This window comes from Pristis pectinata, chromosome 15, assembly GCF_009764475.1.
Source record: "Pristis pectinata isolate sPriPec2 chromosome 15, sPriPec2.1.pri, whole genome shotgun sequence".
NCBI classification, from domain to species: domain Eukaryota; kingdom Metazoa; phylum Chordata; class Chondrichthyes; order Rhinopristiformes; family Pristidae; genus Pristis; species Pristis pectinata.
Window position 1 is genome coordinate 901,860 of NC_067419.1, and position 19,272 is coordinate 921,131.

Consider the following 19,272-nt stretch of genomic DNA (forward strand, 5'->3'; position numbering starts at 1 on the left):
GAAGGATGTGACTGTGCGGGAGAAAGTGCAGCGGAGATTCGCTAGGTTGCTGCCTGGATTGGAGGACTTTAGTTCCAGGGAGAGATTAGATAGGCTGGGCTTGTTTTCTCAGGGACGAAGGAGGGGTGACCTGATGGAAGCAGAAAAGATTACAAGGCATAGAATGGGTGGATAGCCAAAATCTTTTTTCCCATCTGTTTAATGTGAGACGTAGGAGTTTTAAAGGGATCTGAGGGGTAAAAGGGGATCTGCCAGGGGTGGTGGTGGTGGTGGAGGCAAATATGATAGAACTGTTTAAGAGGCTTAGACAGGCACATGACTGTGCAGCGAATGGAGGGATGTGGGCATTGTGTAGGCAGAAGGGATTAGTTTAGTTTGGCGTTTAATTATTAGTTTAATTAGTTCAGCACAACATCGTGGGCGAAAAAGCCTATTCCCGTGTTGTACTGTTCTATGTTCTAATTTTTGCTTTTTTCACAGGGTGGTTGATGTCTGCAATGTGCTACCGGAGGAGATGGTAGACTCAGATACAATTGAATAACGTAAGAGGCATTTGGACAGACACTTAAATAGGCAAGGCAAAGGATGAGGTCTTAATGCCAGCAAATGGGATTCATGCAGATGGGCAAAAAGGTAAGCATGGATGTGGTGGGCTGAAGGGCCTGCTTCTGTGCTGCACGACTATGACAGGTTTAAAGTCTGATGCAGGGGCAGACTCTAAAACATTCACTAATCTACCTTCCCTCCCTCCTCCTCAGGTGCCAGACACATCCAGTGCTCAGTTTTATAAGTTCAGACTTTAGGGATTTATCTTTTTTTTCCTTTATGTCTGACCAGAGCACTTCAGTCACTTGATAACAGAGGATTTTGAACAAAATTACAATTTAAATTAACTTAGAAGCACTAGCATTGCTTAAACCACGAGCTTTACAGATGTTGCAATGTTCCAAAGTTATTACATGCTCACTGACAAATATACTCATGAAAGAATACAGAGCAGAGACAACTCTGTTACATCAACATGGCAGTAAATCACCAGCAGACCAGGATGAAAATGCAGTATTTCACAAGCTCACTCTACAGACCAGGACAAATGTTATGATACAAAACTAAAGCGTGTCCACAAATTTTGCATTTGACAGTTACTTTCCAGTCGTTCGTCCTCTACAGAACACACCAACTTATCTTGGTGTATCATTCTACAGGCATGAACTCTCAGGTCCTTTCTTCCAAAGCGCCCCTTCTCTAAAAAAAAGCAAGTCAACAAACGAGAGTCCATATACGGCTCAACTTTGGGCTCTTAGCCTTGCCTGACAGCACTCAAATGACACTGGCTGACAACTCTACAGGCTTAACAAGCTCCAAGACACGCTGCCTATTGCTGGGCCCGGGAGAGTGCTAGGAGCCGTCGTACAGACATGAGAGTGTTCAAGCCAAGTCAATGTTTACAGCATTAACAAATACATTTCCATTAGACAACTTATTAGATATATAGATTTACCTATCAACACGTACACAAATTATGGCAAGCTAGCTCCTACTAACATGGGTTAAGACATCTGCTTTTGACCGACAATCTAGATTTGCACAGCTGCCATTAAACAGTTCAAAAAATAATCATTAACAGGATGATGAAAGTAATCAAAATGTCCTATTGGGTAATATTTTGCATTCCTCCTGCTTTGTCCGAATGTAGCAGGGAAACATTCCCTCCAGACAAGTGGAGCATTTTCCTAAATAATCCTTCACTGGTGGAAGCAGAGAGGGACACAATCTATTTTAACCGTTAGGAACTTTCACACATGAATCAATAAATTATTGTTGCAGACTGACATGGGAGGGACAAGAATTAGCATGAGTGGGACATTCAGCCCTTCAAGCCTGCTCCAACACTCAATGAGATTATGGCAGATCTTCTACCCAACTCTATTTACCTGCATTCTCCTCATATTCTTCAATTCCTCTAATATTCAAACATTTAGAAATCTCAAGAAGGGTCCTGACCCAAAACGTTGACTGCCTGCTTTTCTCCACGGATGCTGCCTGGCCTGATGAGTTCCTCCAGCACCATAGTGTTTTTCATTTAGAGACCTCACTTTAAATGAAAATAATGACAGAGTTTCCACAGCCCTCCAAGAATTCCAAAACTTCTCCACCCTTTATAGTGAAGACATTGCTCTTCATTTCTATCCCAAATGGCTTACCCACATTTCGAGACTGACGCTTGTGGTTCTGTTCCGCTTGCAGGGAAGCAATCTCACCATGTCCAACCTGTCAAGCCCTCTATGAGATTCATTTGTTTCAATGGGATCACTTCTCATCCTTCTGAACTCTAAAGATTAAAGGCCCAACGTACTCACTATGTCCTTATATATTAGATCTGCCTTCCCAGGAACCAGTCTGGTGAATCTTGGCTGTGCTTCCTCTATATCAAGTACATCCTTTTTTCTTAATGCGAGGAAACCAAAATTGCCCACATTACTCCAGCTGTAGACCTACCAAGGCTCTATATAACTGCAGGAAGGCATCTTTATTCTTGCACTCAACTCTTATTGCAATAAAGTCCAGCGTACTAATTGCTTTCTGAATGGCCCGCTGCACCTGTTGTGTTCACTTTCAATGACAAGGACATCCAGGTGTCTTTGAACATCAACATTTCCCAATCCCTCACCATTTAAACCGCAAGGTCATTCACCTTGGTTAAAAAGAACATTCAGAATTTGTGTTTTTCGACCAAAGTGAATAACCTCACATTTTTTAACATTGTATTCCATTTGCCATTTTATCACTCACTCACTCAGCTTGTCCGTATCCCCCTGAAGCCTCATCACCACTCACATTCCCACTTAAATTAACATCATCAACAAACTTAGAAATATTACACTTGACACCCTCAGCCAAATCATCAACATAGATTGTGGAGAGTGGGCCCCCCACCCCATGGTATCCCAGTAGTCACTGCACGCCAACCTGAGGAGGGCCAATTCCACGGGCTCTTTGTTCAGCAACCTCCTGTATGGAACTCAGTTGAAAGACTTCTGAAATCCAAGCATACCACATCCACTGGTTCCCCCTACTCTGCCAGACACATCCTCAGAGAACTCCAATGTCGTCAAACATAATTTTCTATTCAAAAAGCAGTGTCATTTCTGCTCAATCATATAATTATTTTTAAATGTGTTGACATTGCATCATTTGTGATTGAATCCAACCACCAATGTCAGACAAACAGGTCATTAATCCCCTGTTTTCTCGCTTCAAGAACAATAGAAATGATAGTGGGGCAGGCAAGGAATGTTTAAAACTAGTTCACTCTATCACATATTGCAAAAATCATGAATAGGACTTATTTATTTTTAATTTAACACAAATAAAACTTGGAGGGGAAAAGAAAACTTTACCTCCAGTTTGATTTCTGCCTGACCCACAAGTCTCAGAGACTCTGAGGGTCTGGTTAGTGACACCAGAACATCTGGTTAGTGGCACTGGTTCACTGCTGTCGTGTGCATTCCTGAAAGGACACCAATAGACCGCCACCTGACCTGCCAGCTGAAACAGCCACATCCTTCCATCTCAAATGGTAGTTTTGTAAATCAGTAAACAGAAGAGCTCAAAGTAAAACTTAAAACCATGCTATTTTAGTGACTTTTAACTTATCTCCCAGATGTTGGCTGCAACAGTGCCCTGAAGAGACACCTTTAATTTTTGGAGCTTGCTGCGTCCTGAACTGGTGCCATGAATTTAAAATTCTCATCTTGGTTTCAAACCTCTTCATGCTCGTTATTCTCAATCCCAGACCATTCTAAGATTCCTCCAGTTCTGGCCCCTTGGACGACTCATTCTGCACCATTCTTCCACTGACAGCAGCCTGACTGGGTCACATCACCGCAACAACCTCCTCTCAAACCATGCCTCAAAACCTCATCTTTGACCAAGTCCTACCACCTCCTCAAAGGCTCCATGTCAAACTGTGTTTGATAATGCAGCTGTGAAGTGAATTGGAATGTTTCATGACCTTCAAGGTACTTCATAAAAAAAAGCAATTGTGTTAACTTTCCATATTTCCCTACCACACAGGAGACATTTCAGCCCACCTTGTCCCCACCACCTCACACTCCATTCCCTCACTAATTTTTCCTCAACCTATTCTCCCTGCCTTCCCATCAACTCATCCCCCACCCCAAACCTCCACCCCAGCCACCCCCCGACCACACCTCTCCACCCACCCCACCACCCACCCACCACACCCAACCGATTCCACCCTTCACCTATTCACTCGGGGCAATTTACAGGGTTTACAACGGAGCCCTGGAGGGCTGGCCCAACAACCTGAGGAAGAGGAGGAAGTGTGGGGTCGCCCCAGTGAACGAAGGGCAAACACCAGGCAAGTTTCAGGAGGAGCGAGTTCTGACCCCAGGACGATTGTAAAGGGGAGAGGTATCCACAATTGACGAGTACAGTCACAGAGTAACACAGCACAGAAAGAGGCTTTTCGGTCCATCTATCCTGCTATAGGGCGAGTAACTAACTGATATTGGTACAGGGAGAGTAGGGTGAACGCAGCCCCAAGCAGCGGAGCAGACAGAGAGAGAGAGAGAGACTTACTTGAAGGTGAGGATGCAGAGGGGACGGTAGGACTTGTGGCTGCTGCTGTCGCTCATGCTCCTGCCCCAGAAGTCGTTGGAGAAGATGCCCCGGAGCGGGGCGGAGGCTCGCAGGTCGGGGTTGTTGACGATCGCCCAAACATCGTCGTGCACCAGCTCGCCGGGCAGCCCGTTGCAGTAGGCGGCGGCGCAGAGGGCGGCGAGCAAGCCGTGGCACAGGCTAAGGGCAGGCGGCGGGGAGCGAGCCCCCGCCCCGGCCCCGCTCCGCCGCTCCTGCGCTCGCTCCCCCATCCCTCGCCCGGGATCGCATCCTCAGCAGCCGGTGCCCGGACTGCGACTCGCCGGACAGGCGCGCCGGAGCGGCCGCCCACCAACGCACACGTCCCCGGGCGGGGCCAGCGGAGCGCCGGCGAGCGGGGCGGGGAGAGGTGGGGGGGGGGGGAGAGACGGGGGGGGTGTGGGGTGTGGGGTGTGGGGGGCGGGGGGGGAGAGACGGGGGGGGGTGTGGGGGGCGGGGGGGGAGAGACGGGGGGGTGTGGGGGGCGGGGGGGGGAGAGACGGGGGGGGTGTGGGGGGCGGGGGGGGGGAGAGACGGGGGGGGTGTGGGGGGCGGGGGGGGGGAGAGACGGGGGGGGTGTGGGGTGTGGGGGGCGGGGGGGGAGAGACGGGGGGGGTGTGGGGTGTGGGGGGCGGGGGGGGGAGAGACGGGGGGGTGTGGGGGGCGGGGGGGGGAGAGACAGGGGGGGGTGTGGGGGGCGGGGGGAGGAGAGGCGGGGGGGGGAGAGACGGGGGGGTGTGGGGGGCGGGGGGGGAGAGACGGGGGGGGTGTGGGGGGCGGGGGGGGGAGAGACGGGGGGGGTGTGGGGGGCGGGGGGGGGGAGAGACGGGGGGGGTGTGGGGGGCGGGGGGGGAGAGACGGGGGGGGGTGTGGGGGGCGGGGGGGGGAGAGACGGGGGGGGTGTGGGGGGCGGGGGGGGAGAGACGGGGGGGGGTGTGGGGGGCGGGGGGGGAGAGACGGGGGGGGTGTGGGGGGGGAGAGACGGGGGGGTGTGGGGGGGGAGGGGGGGGGTGTGGGGGGCGGGGGGGAGAGACGGGGGGGGAGAGGGGGGAGAGACGGGGGGGAGAGACGGGGGGAGGGGGCGGGGGGGAGAGACGGGGGGGTGTGGGGGGGGAGAGACGGGGGGCGGGGGGAGAGGGGGGAGAGACGGGGGGAGAGGGGGGGAGAGACGGGGGAGGGGGGCGGGGGGGAGAGACGGGGGGGTGTGGGGGGCGGGGGGGAGAGACGGGGGGGTGTGGGGGGAGAGACGGGGGGGTGTGGGGGGGGGAGAGGGGGGGGTGTGGGGGGCGGGGGGGAGAGACGGGGGGGAGAGGGGGGAGAGACGGGGGGGAGAGACGGGGGGAGGGGGCGGGGGGGAGAGACGGGGGGGAGAGACGGGGGTGTGGGGGGCGGGGGGAGAGGGGGGGAGAGACGGGGGGAGGGGGGCGGGGGGGAGAGACGGGGGGGTGTGGGGGGAGAGACGGGGGTGGTGTGGGGGGAGACGGGGGGGTGTGGGGGGCGTGGGGGGGAGACGGGGGGGTGTGGGGGGCGGGGGGGGAGACGGGGGGTGTGGGGGGCGGGGGGGAGAGACGGGGGTGTGGGGGGCGGGGGGAGAGACGGGGGGTGTGGGGGCGGGGGGAGAGACGGGGGGTGTGGGGGGCTGGAGGGGAGACGGGGGGTGTGGGGGGCTGGAGGGAGAGACGGGGGTGGTGTGGGGGGCGGGGGGAGAGACGGGGTGGTGTGGGGGGCTGGGGGGAGAGGGGGTGTGGGGGGCGGGGGGAGAGACGGGGGTGGGTGTGGGGGGATGGGGGAGAGGGGTGTGGGGGGATGGGGAGAGGGGGTGTGGGGGGGCGGGAGGGTGAGACGGGGGGTGTGGGGGCGTGGGGAGAGACGGGGGGTGTGGGGGCGGGAGGGAGAGACGGGGGTGTGGGGGGATGGGGGGAGAGGGGGTGTGGGGGGGCGGGGGGAGAGGGGGTGTGGGGGGGCGGGGGGGAGAGATGGGGGTGGGGTGGGGGGCGGGGGGAGAGACGGGGTGGTGTGGGGGCTGGGGGGAGAGGGGGTGTCGGGGGCGGGGGGAGAGACGGGGGTGGGTTGTGGGGGGATGGGGGGGTGGGTGTGGGGGGATGGGGGAGAGGGGGTGTGGGGGGATGGGGGGAGAGGGGGTGTGGGGGGATGGGGGGAGAGGGGGTGTGGGGGGCGGGGGGAGAGAGATGGGGGGGTGTGGGGGGGCGGGGGGGAGAGACGGGGGATGGGGGGAGAGGGGGTGTGGGGGGGCGGGAGGAGAGGGGGTGTGGGGGGCGGGGGGAGAGACGGGGGTGGGTGTGGGGGGATGGGTGGGCTGGCGGGAGACGAGTGGGGGGAGAGAGAAGTGGGGAGAGGGTGGTGGTGGAGAGAGTGGGCAGGGAGCTGAGGAGAGAGATGGGGTGGAGGGATTTGGGGTGTGCAGAGTTTTGGGGGGGGATGAAGAGTCGGGCTGGAGAGCGTGTGGAGATCAGGGTGGATGTGGGTCGGGGGAAGGACAGAAATAGAGGAGGAAAAGGCTGGTGGGTGGGGCAGGAGAGAGACAAACCAGAGAGGGTGAGAGTGGGGGGGGAGGGTGAGGGGGGGAGGGTCAGAGTTGGGGGGGGAGGGTCAGAGTAGGGGGGTGGCAGTGGGAGGAGGGTGAGGGGGGAGGGTCAGAGTAGGGGGGGTGGCAGTGGGAGGAGGGTGAGGGGGGAGGGTCAGAGTAGGGGGGGTGGCAGTGGGGGGAGGGTGAGAGTGGGGGGGGTGGCACTGGGTAGACAGAACCCAGGGTGGAGAGAGAGACCAGGGAGCGGCAGGAGGGACTGGTGAAGGGCGTGAGGGGACAGAGCCGAGAGGAGAGGGGACCTTGGGGTGGGGATCTCACAGCCATGGGGTGGGACGATGAGGATAGGGGACACATGGTGTGGGTGATGGAGGCTGAGGGAAGTCATGGGGAGAGAGAACATGGGGGTGAAGGGAGAAAACGAAGGGGGGGGTACAGTGTCCACTGGGAGAGAACACGGTGGGGGGAGCATGGTGGGCGTGTGGGGAATTCAGGCTGGTAGTATGGGGGAGGACACATTTGGGGGTGTGGCCTGGGGGAGGACACATTTGGGGGTGGGGTGGGGAGAGGAGGATACAGGAGAACTCCTTCATGGAATCTCTGGACCCCCGTTGTCCATCGCTGGATATGAGGGGCTTGGTCAAACACATCAGGGAAGGGTCACACATTGGCCAGATGAAATGGTGATGGCAGGCTTCCTTCCCTGTCTGGTGTCTGCACAATCTCTGCTTGGGATCGCTCCCAGTCGGTAGGTTAATTCCCCCCATAGTTAACAGCAAAAGAGTCAAAGGGGAGCCGAAGGTCATGGGAGAGAGAACAAGGTGCAGCGGTACAGGTGATTGAGATAAAGAGGAATGGGAAGGTTCGGGTTGTTCTGCTGAGGGCCTGCATGAACTCAATGGACCAAATGGCCTCCTGAATTGTTCCAAGTATGTGTCAGAGCATTCATTCTAACCAGTCGGTCTTAAAAAGTATCTGATACATTTACAGTCACTGATACCATCTACTTTTATTTACAGAATTTTAAAAATACTCAATAAGATGCAAGCTCAGGTTCTTCTACTATTAGACCAGGCCTCTGAGCATTCCAACAAGAACGTAGGAGTAGGATATTGAGCCCCTCGAGCCTGCTCTGTTAGTGAATAAGATCTTGCTGATCCTTTACCTCAGCACCATTATCCTGCACTAACCTCACTGGCCTTGATCTTTGTCTTAAATGTACGCCGTGATTGAGACCCCACAGCCCTTTTCAGTAGAAAATTCCCAAGGTTTACAACTCTAAGTAAAGAAATATCTTCTAAGTAAAGAATTTCTTCTCATATCTGTCCTGAGTAGTTGATCTCTGGTCATAGACACCCCAGTCAGGGAAAACATCATCACCTGTTAACCTCCTTAAGATTTTTATTTTTACATGAGATCACCTCTCATTTGTCTAAACTCAAGAGAGGAGCCCAGATCTGCTGAAACTTCCCTCATGCAATAAACACACTATCCTGGCATCAATCTGGTGAACCTTCATACACCCCCACTATCACAAGTATATCCCTTGTGTCAACCTGCGCACAACATTCCAAACACAATCTCACCAGGGATCTACATAATTCGAGTAAGATGTACTCTTGCACTTCGATCCTGTTGCAATAAGAAGTTATTGCAATAATACCTGGATGTTAACTTTCAGTTCTTCACGTACAAGGATACCCAGGTCCCTCTGAACATCAAAGCAGTGTAGTATATTTGGAGGCAGTCAATGAACCAGTCTCATGGTGCTGGTAAGTTTTAATGACAGACATCTTTACAAGACACCGAGAGCTTTGAATAAGGGTGTATACTTTATTAAGAACAGAAAATGTTGCAAGTACTCAGCAGATCCAGCAGTATCTAGGCAACGGATATCTATATAGCTTAATGGCGAATAATCCATGTGCTGAATCACAAGTCTGATGATGTCATGACATCCAAACACGACTTATTTACTGAGTTCTGTCACAGGAAGAGTTTACTGAGCAGAGAGACAAAAATGATACAAGAATGTGCTCATTGAAGAAATGCAACACCCCCACTGACTCCTGGCAACCTCTGGCCCATGAAGTGGAGAAGGAGCATGCAGGGTGACATTGAGAACTTCGAGTCCAAGCGTGGGGAGCACACATAATCACAGGGAAATGGCAGAAGGAGCATACCGTCCCAAACTACCCACTCACTCTCCTGTCCAATCTGTGGAAGAGCCTGCTGTTCCCATATTAGCGTCAAGAATCGTATCAGAATAGAAGCAAAGTGATCCTCAATCCCAGGGAAATGCTTAAATAGAAGAAAACATGTCTGTGTACAAATATGCCAACCACAGAAGTACAGTAACCAGAGTCCGGGTAGCCATTGTGAACAAGGTGGCCACCATAAGGACCTGGTCCTTGCCCTCAGCACCCACATACCCAGGCACTTTACGGGAGACACCACTGGACCGCATTAAGGAATGGCGGAGCTAGCCCGCTTAAGGCCTGCACTGGAAAATTATACCTCTGAGGAACGACTGGATAAGTTGGGGTCGTTTTCCTTGGAACAGAGGAAGCTGAGGGAGACATGATTGAGGTGAATGAAATTATGATGGGCCTGGATAGTAAATAGGAAGAACCCCTAGTTTTCTTAGCCAAGGGGTCAAAGTCCAGCAAACAAAGAGTTAAAAGTAACTGGGAGATGGATCAGAAGAAAGATGTGGAAAAATATTAAGGTTTCTGCCTTTCTATGAAAATACAGTTAAAATGCACTTTGAGATGTAGTTGTTGAGCTGTGACCTGCAGGTGGGGGACCTCGAACTGGGACTAGACTGGGTAACTCCAGATTGATCTCCAATTGGCCTGTGTTATAAATTTGCTGATTCCATGGAGCTGTGAACAGAGCCCTCTGATGGCGAACAGCTGCCACTCTTGTACAAACACACCCCTGCTCACCGCAGCCAAGGCTGTTGCTCAGCGCGAGTTACAAAACAGGGTGGGTCAGGTCATGATCGGAATAACCATCAGTTGTGTCCAAATGGCACCAGTGCAACTGAGAATGAGTAATACGCAGTGGATCAAGAGCCAGTTTATTTTCCACTATTCACTGATAAATTTATCGTGCTTTGTTCGTGTGGGGTCATAAACTCTGCACTGTAAACAGCTGGCCAGATGTGCTGCACATTCTATGAAATTCTAGACAATAGTTGGGTTTACTCTGTTGCTGTTTGCAGGAGCATGCTGTGCACACAGCGGGTGATGCATCCCATATGTTTCAAGAGTGGCTGTGCCTTAAAAGTACTTGATTGGCAGTGAAGTCCCGTGGGCTGTGGGACGTTCTGAAGGCAACGAGATACCGTATAAATGCAGGTCTTTAGCTGCTGCATTGCAAATCCACATACAGGTCCTCCTCAGGGTTCCATTCCCGTGAACTGTTCGCAACCCAGGCACTTCGCAAATCAGAAATGCAGCCAACAACCGAGTTCCCGCATGGCAGAAGATACCTGCAGCCCTCCAGCAGTCGGCAAATCCATCCGCCAATGGCCTCTCAAATGCTCATTCGTATCTACGGGCTGTGCACAAGTTGGGCGCTTGTAGGCTGGGAAGTACCCATACTACAATCCAAACGATCAGCCACCCTGTAAATGAGAAAGGAAAGGTACCTGTATAACAAGAACTATATAATTTGTCTATTAACAGAGCTCTAGCATTCCATTCTATGTCTCGGGAGGTACAAGTAGGACAAATACTGGTTTTGGTACGTGAAAATCAGCCTGCTACCCAGTTTAACCAGTTCGAGGCCTGGCTCTGTGACCTCCCACAGTTGAATAGATAGCTAAGTATTGCTGAGTAGGACAGCACAAGAGCAGTCTGGTCATGGAGAGTTGCTGGTGCCCGGCAGACTGTTGCTTACAGCGAGTTAGCTCACAGGAGTGGAAGTGTAAAAGGAGTGGTTGTTCTCCACATCCATGAGGTCATAACAGGAAGAGCAACAGGACAGCAAAAAGATTTACTCAGGAATAACGGAGGAAAGAAAGCAGCTCTTTCAGCCAGAGGTGAATGTAAGTTGGCATGGGCCTTTATGGCCTTACAGTAAGAAAGAGTTAACTACACAACTTACAATAGAGAATCACAGTTACTTGCATCCCCGTTGTCAGGCATATTTAAGATGGTCTCAAAGTTTGAATGAGTTTGTTAAACACTGCAGTACTTTGGCAGGAAGGTTCCTAGCTTTCTGATATCAGAAGAGTATGCTTCTGGTCAATGAAGGACACATTTAACAGACAGAAAATTATGATGTGAAAGTTGCTCATTATCTACACTCTGACAGGTAAATAGTCAGTAATAGTATCCAAAAGTGTTTTACACCCATCAAGATACATGAAGTGTGGTCACTGTTGCAGATAATACGCAGCCAATTTGCAGAGGGCAACAGGACAATCTGCTTTTGGTGAAGCTGAATGAAGGATATACGTGTTGCCCAGGAACTGGGGGTAACTGGGGAAGTAGTACCTTGAGACTTTTTTATATCTACCTGAGAGAGCAGGTGTGGCCTTAGTTTAATGTCCTATCTGAAAAGACAGCACCTTAAATTGTTGCTCTGTTGTACTGTTGCTCTATTGTTGGACTGAGAATACTCTACCCCAGTATAAAATCAATGCACTGTAGTTACTACAGTGTACAGTGGGAATATTGTACCCTAATATAAACATTGCTGCACTGTTGTTACATTGCAAATATTGTACCCCAATAAAAACTCTGCTGCAGTATAGTTGCTTTGGGAATATTGTACTTCAGTAGTGCACTGCAGTTACATTAGGAATATTGTACCCTCGTATAAACACTGGTGCACTGATGTTGAATTGGGAATGTTGCACCCCAGTATACACACTACTGCAATGTTGTTGATTTGGGAATGTTGTACCCCTATAAGATCACTGATGCCCTGTTATTGGACTGGGAATATAGTCCCTGATATTATTGCTGTAGAAATGTTATTGGTTTGGGAATGTTGTACCCCAATATCACCATAAGACAAAGGAGCAGAAGTCGGCCATTCTATCAGGAGCTGATCCATTCTCCCGCTTAGCCCCACTCCCCACCTTCTCACCATAACCTTCAATGCCCTGGCTACTCAGGTACCTATATTAATAGTGCTGCACTTCTGTGGGCTTGGGAATTTGTAATCCATTATTAAAACTGAGGGACTTTAAAGGATGGAAATATTGTGTTTCAATTTTAACACTGTTATACTATTGTTCAATTGAGAAAAATTGAATCCCCATATAAAGGCTGCTGCACTGTGAATATTGTCCCCAGTACTGACACTGTTGGACTGGGAAGATTGTACCTCAATATCAACACTGCTGCTGCTGGTGTTGGATTGATGCATTGGGCCTCTCTATTAGCACAGCCAACCTTGGGTTGTGATCTTTTGCACTCCATTTTCACCCTGCTGCCCTTTCTCTCCAAATCCATATTACGTGAAGCTTTCGAAAACCTTCGCTGATGTCAAATCTTCTGACCACGCATTGCCCTCACCTGTTCAACAACAGACTTATAACAAACAGGATCTTGTCCTTATCTTCTACAGCTCAAGTTATAGGGGCAGAATTTAGATTGCTGTTTCCTTTTTGCAAGAGTGAACTGAATGCAGTGTTAGTGCCCACTGTAGGCTTTCCTGAACTCCTCAAAACAACTCTCTGTATTCAAGTATCAACTCCTGCTTATTTAACTTGTTCTCTGAGGAGAAGTTGCATAAACAGTGAAATAAAATAGAGTACAACAAGTGACCATAGTCTGTCAAGCTGATTTACACCCCAGTCTATTCTTATTTCTTTAACGTCACTCCATCAGAAGACCTTAACGCAGGCTGCTGACTCACTATCATTCATTTTTATACCACCACAAAAAGTCAAAACTTACTCCGTTCAGCAGGAAAGGTGAGTTCAGTGTTGTCTGGAGTCCGGCATGCACAGATTCATTATCCACTGACCTGCTTCCCCCCTTGGTACTTCACTAACTCGCAAGGGATCCCTTCAGCTTCCATTAAGAGTTCTCGTGATTAAATACGCGACGTCAAGTTATACATCCAGCTTCTCTGCGTCAGGCTGCTCACCTTGCTGTGAGGCCTTTCATCATTCGCTTGTAATGCAGAGAATTAGAAATCAAACCCTAAGAGTGAAAGTTAAATTCAACCTTTGGGATGTGTGAAGGTAGCACTGGTTAAATTGCTAGGCACATAATGATTAGCCCTGGCACCCAGATAAACTTCATATTTTTGTCTAATGTCATGCATTATTCTTCAGCTTTCTCCAATTGACTGTGCATTAGAACAGTGTCCTGGAGCCCTAAAATTCAATATGTACCAAATGTCTCTACAAGAAATATTACACATAACAATTTCTTTATCTTTGGTTTAAATGGAATTGCATTTTGTAAGTGGGCCAGAATGTGCAATGACTACATTTTTTAAAAACTCATTTTCAGGATCTGGATGTCATTTCAAGGCCAGCATTTGTTGCCTATCCCTAACTGTACGATCTAGCAACATCTGGCTCAGTGCACCAATGAATTTCTTATGCGTACACTCAAAAATATCTTGGTTAAAAAGAAAATCAGAAGGTCACATATCACTTGGAAAGTAAGATTCTAAATGGGTGGAGGAAAAGAATACAAGTAGACAAACAACCAGCACTGGTTAATGAGATCATAAAACAAACACAATCGTTATGGTTTAGTCTAAAGGGGTACAATTGAAAAGTAGGGAAGCTGTACTAAACTGCATTGAATATAGATTAGACCATACATGGAATGGTGTGTAGAATTCCACTGCTATGCTATAGGCAAGACATGGAGATGCAGAAGATAGTGAAAAGAGGCGCGAGAAAGCTATAAAAAATCCACAATAATCCCTACTAGAAAGGGATAAATTGGTTGGGTCAACTCCTCTTGCAAAGGAAAGGCTTAATAGAGATCCTTACAATTGTGGAAGAGCAGAGTGAATGTTTTCATTTGTGATGACGAACAAAAGCAGAGGCTGCCTCCAGTACAGCCTCCTGGCCCCCACAAAATCAAATCGGGGATTCAGAAGAAACTTATGCACAAGGGGAATTTGGAATGAAAACTGAAAATGCTAGAAACACTCAGCAGGTCAGGCAGCTTCTGCAGAGAGAGGATCACAGTTAATGTTTCACATCAATGAACTGATTAACAAGTGTTACGATACAGATATTGGGAAGCAGGAAGAAAGAATACAAAAGAAGGCTGGGAGGAGGGAGAAAAGCAAATATATTGTAAACAATATATGCAGATGCTGGAATCTAGATGAAATTCACGATGATGCTGGAGGAACTCAGCAGGCCAGGCAGCATCCGTGGAGAAAAGCAGGCGGTCAACGTTTTGTGTCAGCACCTTCTTCAGGACTGTACTGAAGCACAATGCTGGTAACATGAAACTAAAGAGAGAATGCAAGAAATTGGTCAGGCAGTCCAGTGGAGAAAGGAACAGAGTTAACATCTGGATGGATGACCTTCCAGGGGTAATGGTACAGGCAAAAGTGGGATGGCAACGGGGCAAGTCAAGAAACAAAAGGTGGGTGCATTAGCAAAGTAAATGGGCACAGCTGGATTTCTATCGAGAATTGTTGAACTCAGTGTTGAATTCAGAAAGCTGTAATGTATCCAATTTAAGGAGGAGTTGCTGTTCAAAAAAAACCAAACTGCTGGAAGAACTCAGCAAGTCAAGCAGCATTTGTAAAGGCAAAGGGATGTTTGACATTTCGGGTCAAGACCTGCATCAGGAGTTGCTGTTCCTTGAGCTTACTGTACATTGAGCTTCGAGTGAACAGGCCAAAGACAAAGAGGTCAGTGGGAATGGGGCAGGGAATTAAACTGACAGGTGATCAAAAATTCGCATTGGCTGAGTGTTCTCTGCTTGGTCTCCCCAGTGAGGAAGTAAAGGATTAATAACCTATAACTGTGTTCATATCTTATAACTGATGAGAACTGCGGCTACACGAAATACTGATTAAAAGGTGGTTGGCAGGCCAGAGCAGCAAAACCATTTTTTCTAGGCTGGGTGCTAAGTGATAATTGCTGTGTCCTTAGTTGGCTTGCAATCAAGTTAAACTATAAGGATGATGGTTGCACTTAACAGGAAATGGGAAGGCTGTCCCAAACAATGAGTGTGATACCTGTCTTTGTGTCTCTTGATTGCAAACCAATGAACTGAACCTCGGGTGCGATGCTGTTCTTTGTTTCTCTGCAGTTGTCCTTTGTTTCTTTGCTGCTCAACCCAGAACTGTGGCGCCTGGCTCATTAAAGTGTGTGTGACAATGTTTGTATAAATTACTGTCTGCCCCCTCTGTACCTCGGAGAATCCGCTGCGGACTCTACCTGAGAGTCAGGAGGTTTCTCCCTAGCGATATATTGCTAAATAAACATATTTGAATTAACCTGTGGCACTGTGTGATTTACAGCAGACAGAAGTGGGACTTCAAAATCGGGTTAACACCAGTACTGATGAGAGCACATCAGGAGCAGTGAATTCTGTGCGCTATGTTAAAACAGTGCCAACTCAAGTCAGTGTTTCACCTAGAAGGAGAATTTGGAGCCCTGGGATGGAGGGGGGAGGTGGGCAAAGAGGAAATACTGGCAGGTGTTGCATGGGAAGGTGGGATGTGAATGAGGGAGGAAAGTGGAGCCGAGCCCAATAACCTTATTGAATGGAGTAGCAGGTTCGAGGGGCCGAATGGCCTGCACCTTCTCCCATACTTGTGGAAGTGGATGTGCTGTAAGGAGTGATTCCATTCTCAGGCCTCCATTTCCCTTCTCAGAGCTCCTTCTGCTCTGTGGGTTATGGCGGCAGAGTTAGGTAAGGAAAGGCAGGCAGAGGCTCTTGGAGTACAAATGCCGGCATGAATTGATCGACCCAATGGATTGTTTCTGTACACGATGTATTAGATAATATTTACTTTTGTTGAATACGATGAGATAAAGCAAGGTTGGCAGCGTCTTACATGAAGTAAAAAGACCAGCATGGATCTTTTGGGCTGAATGGCCTAATTCCAAACTGTAATTTCTGTGCAATACATAATCCATTGTAATTCATGGTACTTCTTTCTGGGACTGTTCCTGGTACACCTGAATACATTAATGCCTTAGAGTTGTTTTTTGGTTAACTCATTGGACTGTGCCTTTAATAATATGCCTCAGCGGCACTGAGAGAGTTATTGCTGTGACAATATTCTCCAGCCATTGCCTCTTGCTCACTGCGCCAATCATTTGGAAAGCTGTCATCTCAGCTGATTTGATTCACTATAAATACAGTGAGCAGGGACAAACAGCTGACCTTTGACAAATCCCTTGAAACGCATAAAAAGCCTTACTTCCTCTTCAATGATTTCCTCCACATCCCAACGTTCATAGAATGGCTTTGCAGAATTTTTCAGGAGCCTTTTCTGCTTATCACAAATTGATTCTTGTATTTTATTTTACATACCAGGAATGCAAAATAACCTCCCCTCTGTCTGCCAGATAACATGTTATGGTTTATTGTTAAAATGTTGCACACCCACATCTGATTAGAATTGTAGGAACAGCTTTCATTTCTGATCAAAGGTCCTTGAAAGATGTACTTGGCATTGGATGATCACCCAAAACAAGATAACATAAGACTTATAATTAACCATTTGAGAAATAAGGCTGTTATTTCCACTTTCTGGAATTGTTAATAAAGTGATTTGTTGATTCACGCAACTACTGTGGAGAGTTTTCAATTTCCAATCATTTCAAGTAAATCTCCATTTATGTAATTTGTTACGTACACACATTTCACAGAAGCATTGGGTCACATGAGACTTGGTGACAGATTTTGCTAGTCAAGATCACCTGGAACAGTTAAGTTACCAGTACCTTCAAAACATATCCTGACCATATAACAGCAAGAAAACCTGTTTCCCATTAAGTCAATATCAGTGCTCACCCTTTGGGAGCTTATTGAAACATCCAAGGATAAGCAGGAAATTCTACAGATGGAAGATGGGAAGAAAGGTGGAGTTTCCAATGCACCCTGCTAACAGTGCACCTTCCACCGGCAGAGTCTGGAATGACTGGCCAGCTGAGGCCAGACTGAATAAAACTGAAGGTGGCAATAATCACACTCTGCACAATCCATAGGGTGCCGTTTAACCATTCATTAATATAAAACAACAATATATTTCATAACACGTTTCTCACTCTTAATTTGATCATGGTTTCTAAATTTCCCTTTCATTTCCTGTAAATTGCCTGGGGCCCAGTGATCAACTAGACGTGCAGACTGGATTTTAAAACACATGAAGGTTATTCAACCGTGTTGTATTGCAATTTGCAAGTAGCAATTCTCCTCTTCCTCCCTGAATTCCTCTCACAACCAAACCACTTCCCTGCCTTTTGTTTTTATTATCTGATTAAAGCTATTAAAAAAAATTGAGTTTAAGGTAATTTCTTTATGTTGTATTCCTGGCTTGAATACCAACCAGCCATGGCTTACATATGGTTTGCGTACTGTTTCAAAACACCCCTCCCTCTTCATTCCCGCCCAGCACCTACACATCATTGCAGACATGCTCCAGGCTGCAAGTTCAGGGCCTACATCTGTATCCTTAACACGTCATGCAGATGACCCCTGCGTAATGGCGTTTGGGTTATGAAAATTCGCCCTTATGGAACTCACAAATCACTACCCAAAAATCCGAGATATGGAATAAAATTGCTCTTATGGAATTTATGTGGAAAGAAAAAAATCAGATAAATTAAAAACAAAATCAAATTTTGCCTATTTTTATTTTTACAACTTGCATTTTTTGACAAATGAGCAGATAATGTGCTTTTTTTAGCGCAGTAGGTCCAGTTTGCTGTCAGGCAGTTTTCTTTCCCCTCCCTGTTTCACCCCTCCCCCCCCCAAAGAGTTTTCCCATATTATTTACCCTCAGGATGTCTGAAACAGAAGCAGCAATTTAAGTACAAGTTATAAACCTAAATGACCGCCTTCATTTGTATGTATCATTAAATTCTCTTACCTATATTTCCAATGCAAATCTCTTAAGTGGCTCCCCTGCTGTGAACCAGCAGCTGTCCTACTCATCATTACTGTTGAGAGAAAAGCATCCCATAGGAACACATCTCCACTTATAACATGGGATTCAATGGAAAAGAGGGTTTTGCATTACAGAAAATTGCAATATTGTTTTCTAGGAACGCAGGCCCTTCATAATGCAGGGCTTGCCTGTGTTTAGAGTTCACCATACTCTATCTGATATTAACTCAAGCCTCCCAGGAGCTCAAAGTCGTGGAATGTTTTATCTCCATGGAATTCCCTTTGCTCTAATGCAGCAACTTTGAAAAGCAGTGGCAGCATTGGAAAGGGGGTATTTCTAATCACATTCCTGGTAAACGTTCTCTAAAACGTCAACTACCATGACCTTGCTTGGCATAATGCACAACCACCAGGGAGCAAAAGATGGAAGGCAGGGAACAAAGATATTTTTGGGTAAAACTGTTTCAGGAAGGTGGAGAATGTGCGGGGTGGAGATAGCACATAATAGTTGCAGGTAATGGTGAAGCACGGAAAAGAGGAAAGCAGGAGTCAAAAGCAGCAAAGGGACAAAATGTACTGTGAATGTTACCAAGTACTTGAGACTGAGTAGAATGCTCTGCAGTGCATTGTCCGGTATTTTATAGATTGTCATATTCTACAGAGTAAGGTCTCACCGTCTTTGTCAGTTCATTGTAGAGGGGGAAAAATTGACCAGGACACTTTGCTCGTCTGTGAATACTCCCATAGGATCCACATTCAGAGGGAGAGCATCTCCAACAATACAGTACTCCTTCCATACTGCACTGGCGTCCACCTGATCAATGGGTTTGCATGCTGGGGTACAACGGGAAGCAGAGTCAGAATAAGCCAGACATTGTAGAATATTCCTCATTACAAAATCAAGAAAGAAAACGAAGGCTAAGAACACAGTGAACATGATCAGAAACAGGGATTTTTTGACGGTGTACTTCCAGCTTGAGGAATAAAGGAAAT

The 19,272-nt window shown here is 48.4% G+C and overlaps 1 protein-coding gene across 1 annotated transcript in view; it reads right to left on the reverse strand.

The window, feature by feature from the left end:
• Positions 1–4,963, reverse strand: part of tmtc1 (transmembrane O-mannosyltransferase targeting cadherins 1) — a 151,499-nt gene extending 146,536 nt beyond the window's left edge. The window contains 1 exon segment of the mRNA XM_052030031.1: positions 4,606–4,963. Within this exon segment, the coding sequence (XP_051885991.1) occupies positions 4,606–4,895 (290 nt within the window). The 5' untranslated portion in view covers positions 4,896–4,963.
• Positions 4,964–19,272: the final 14,309 nt, after the last annotated feature.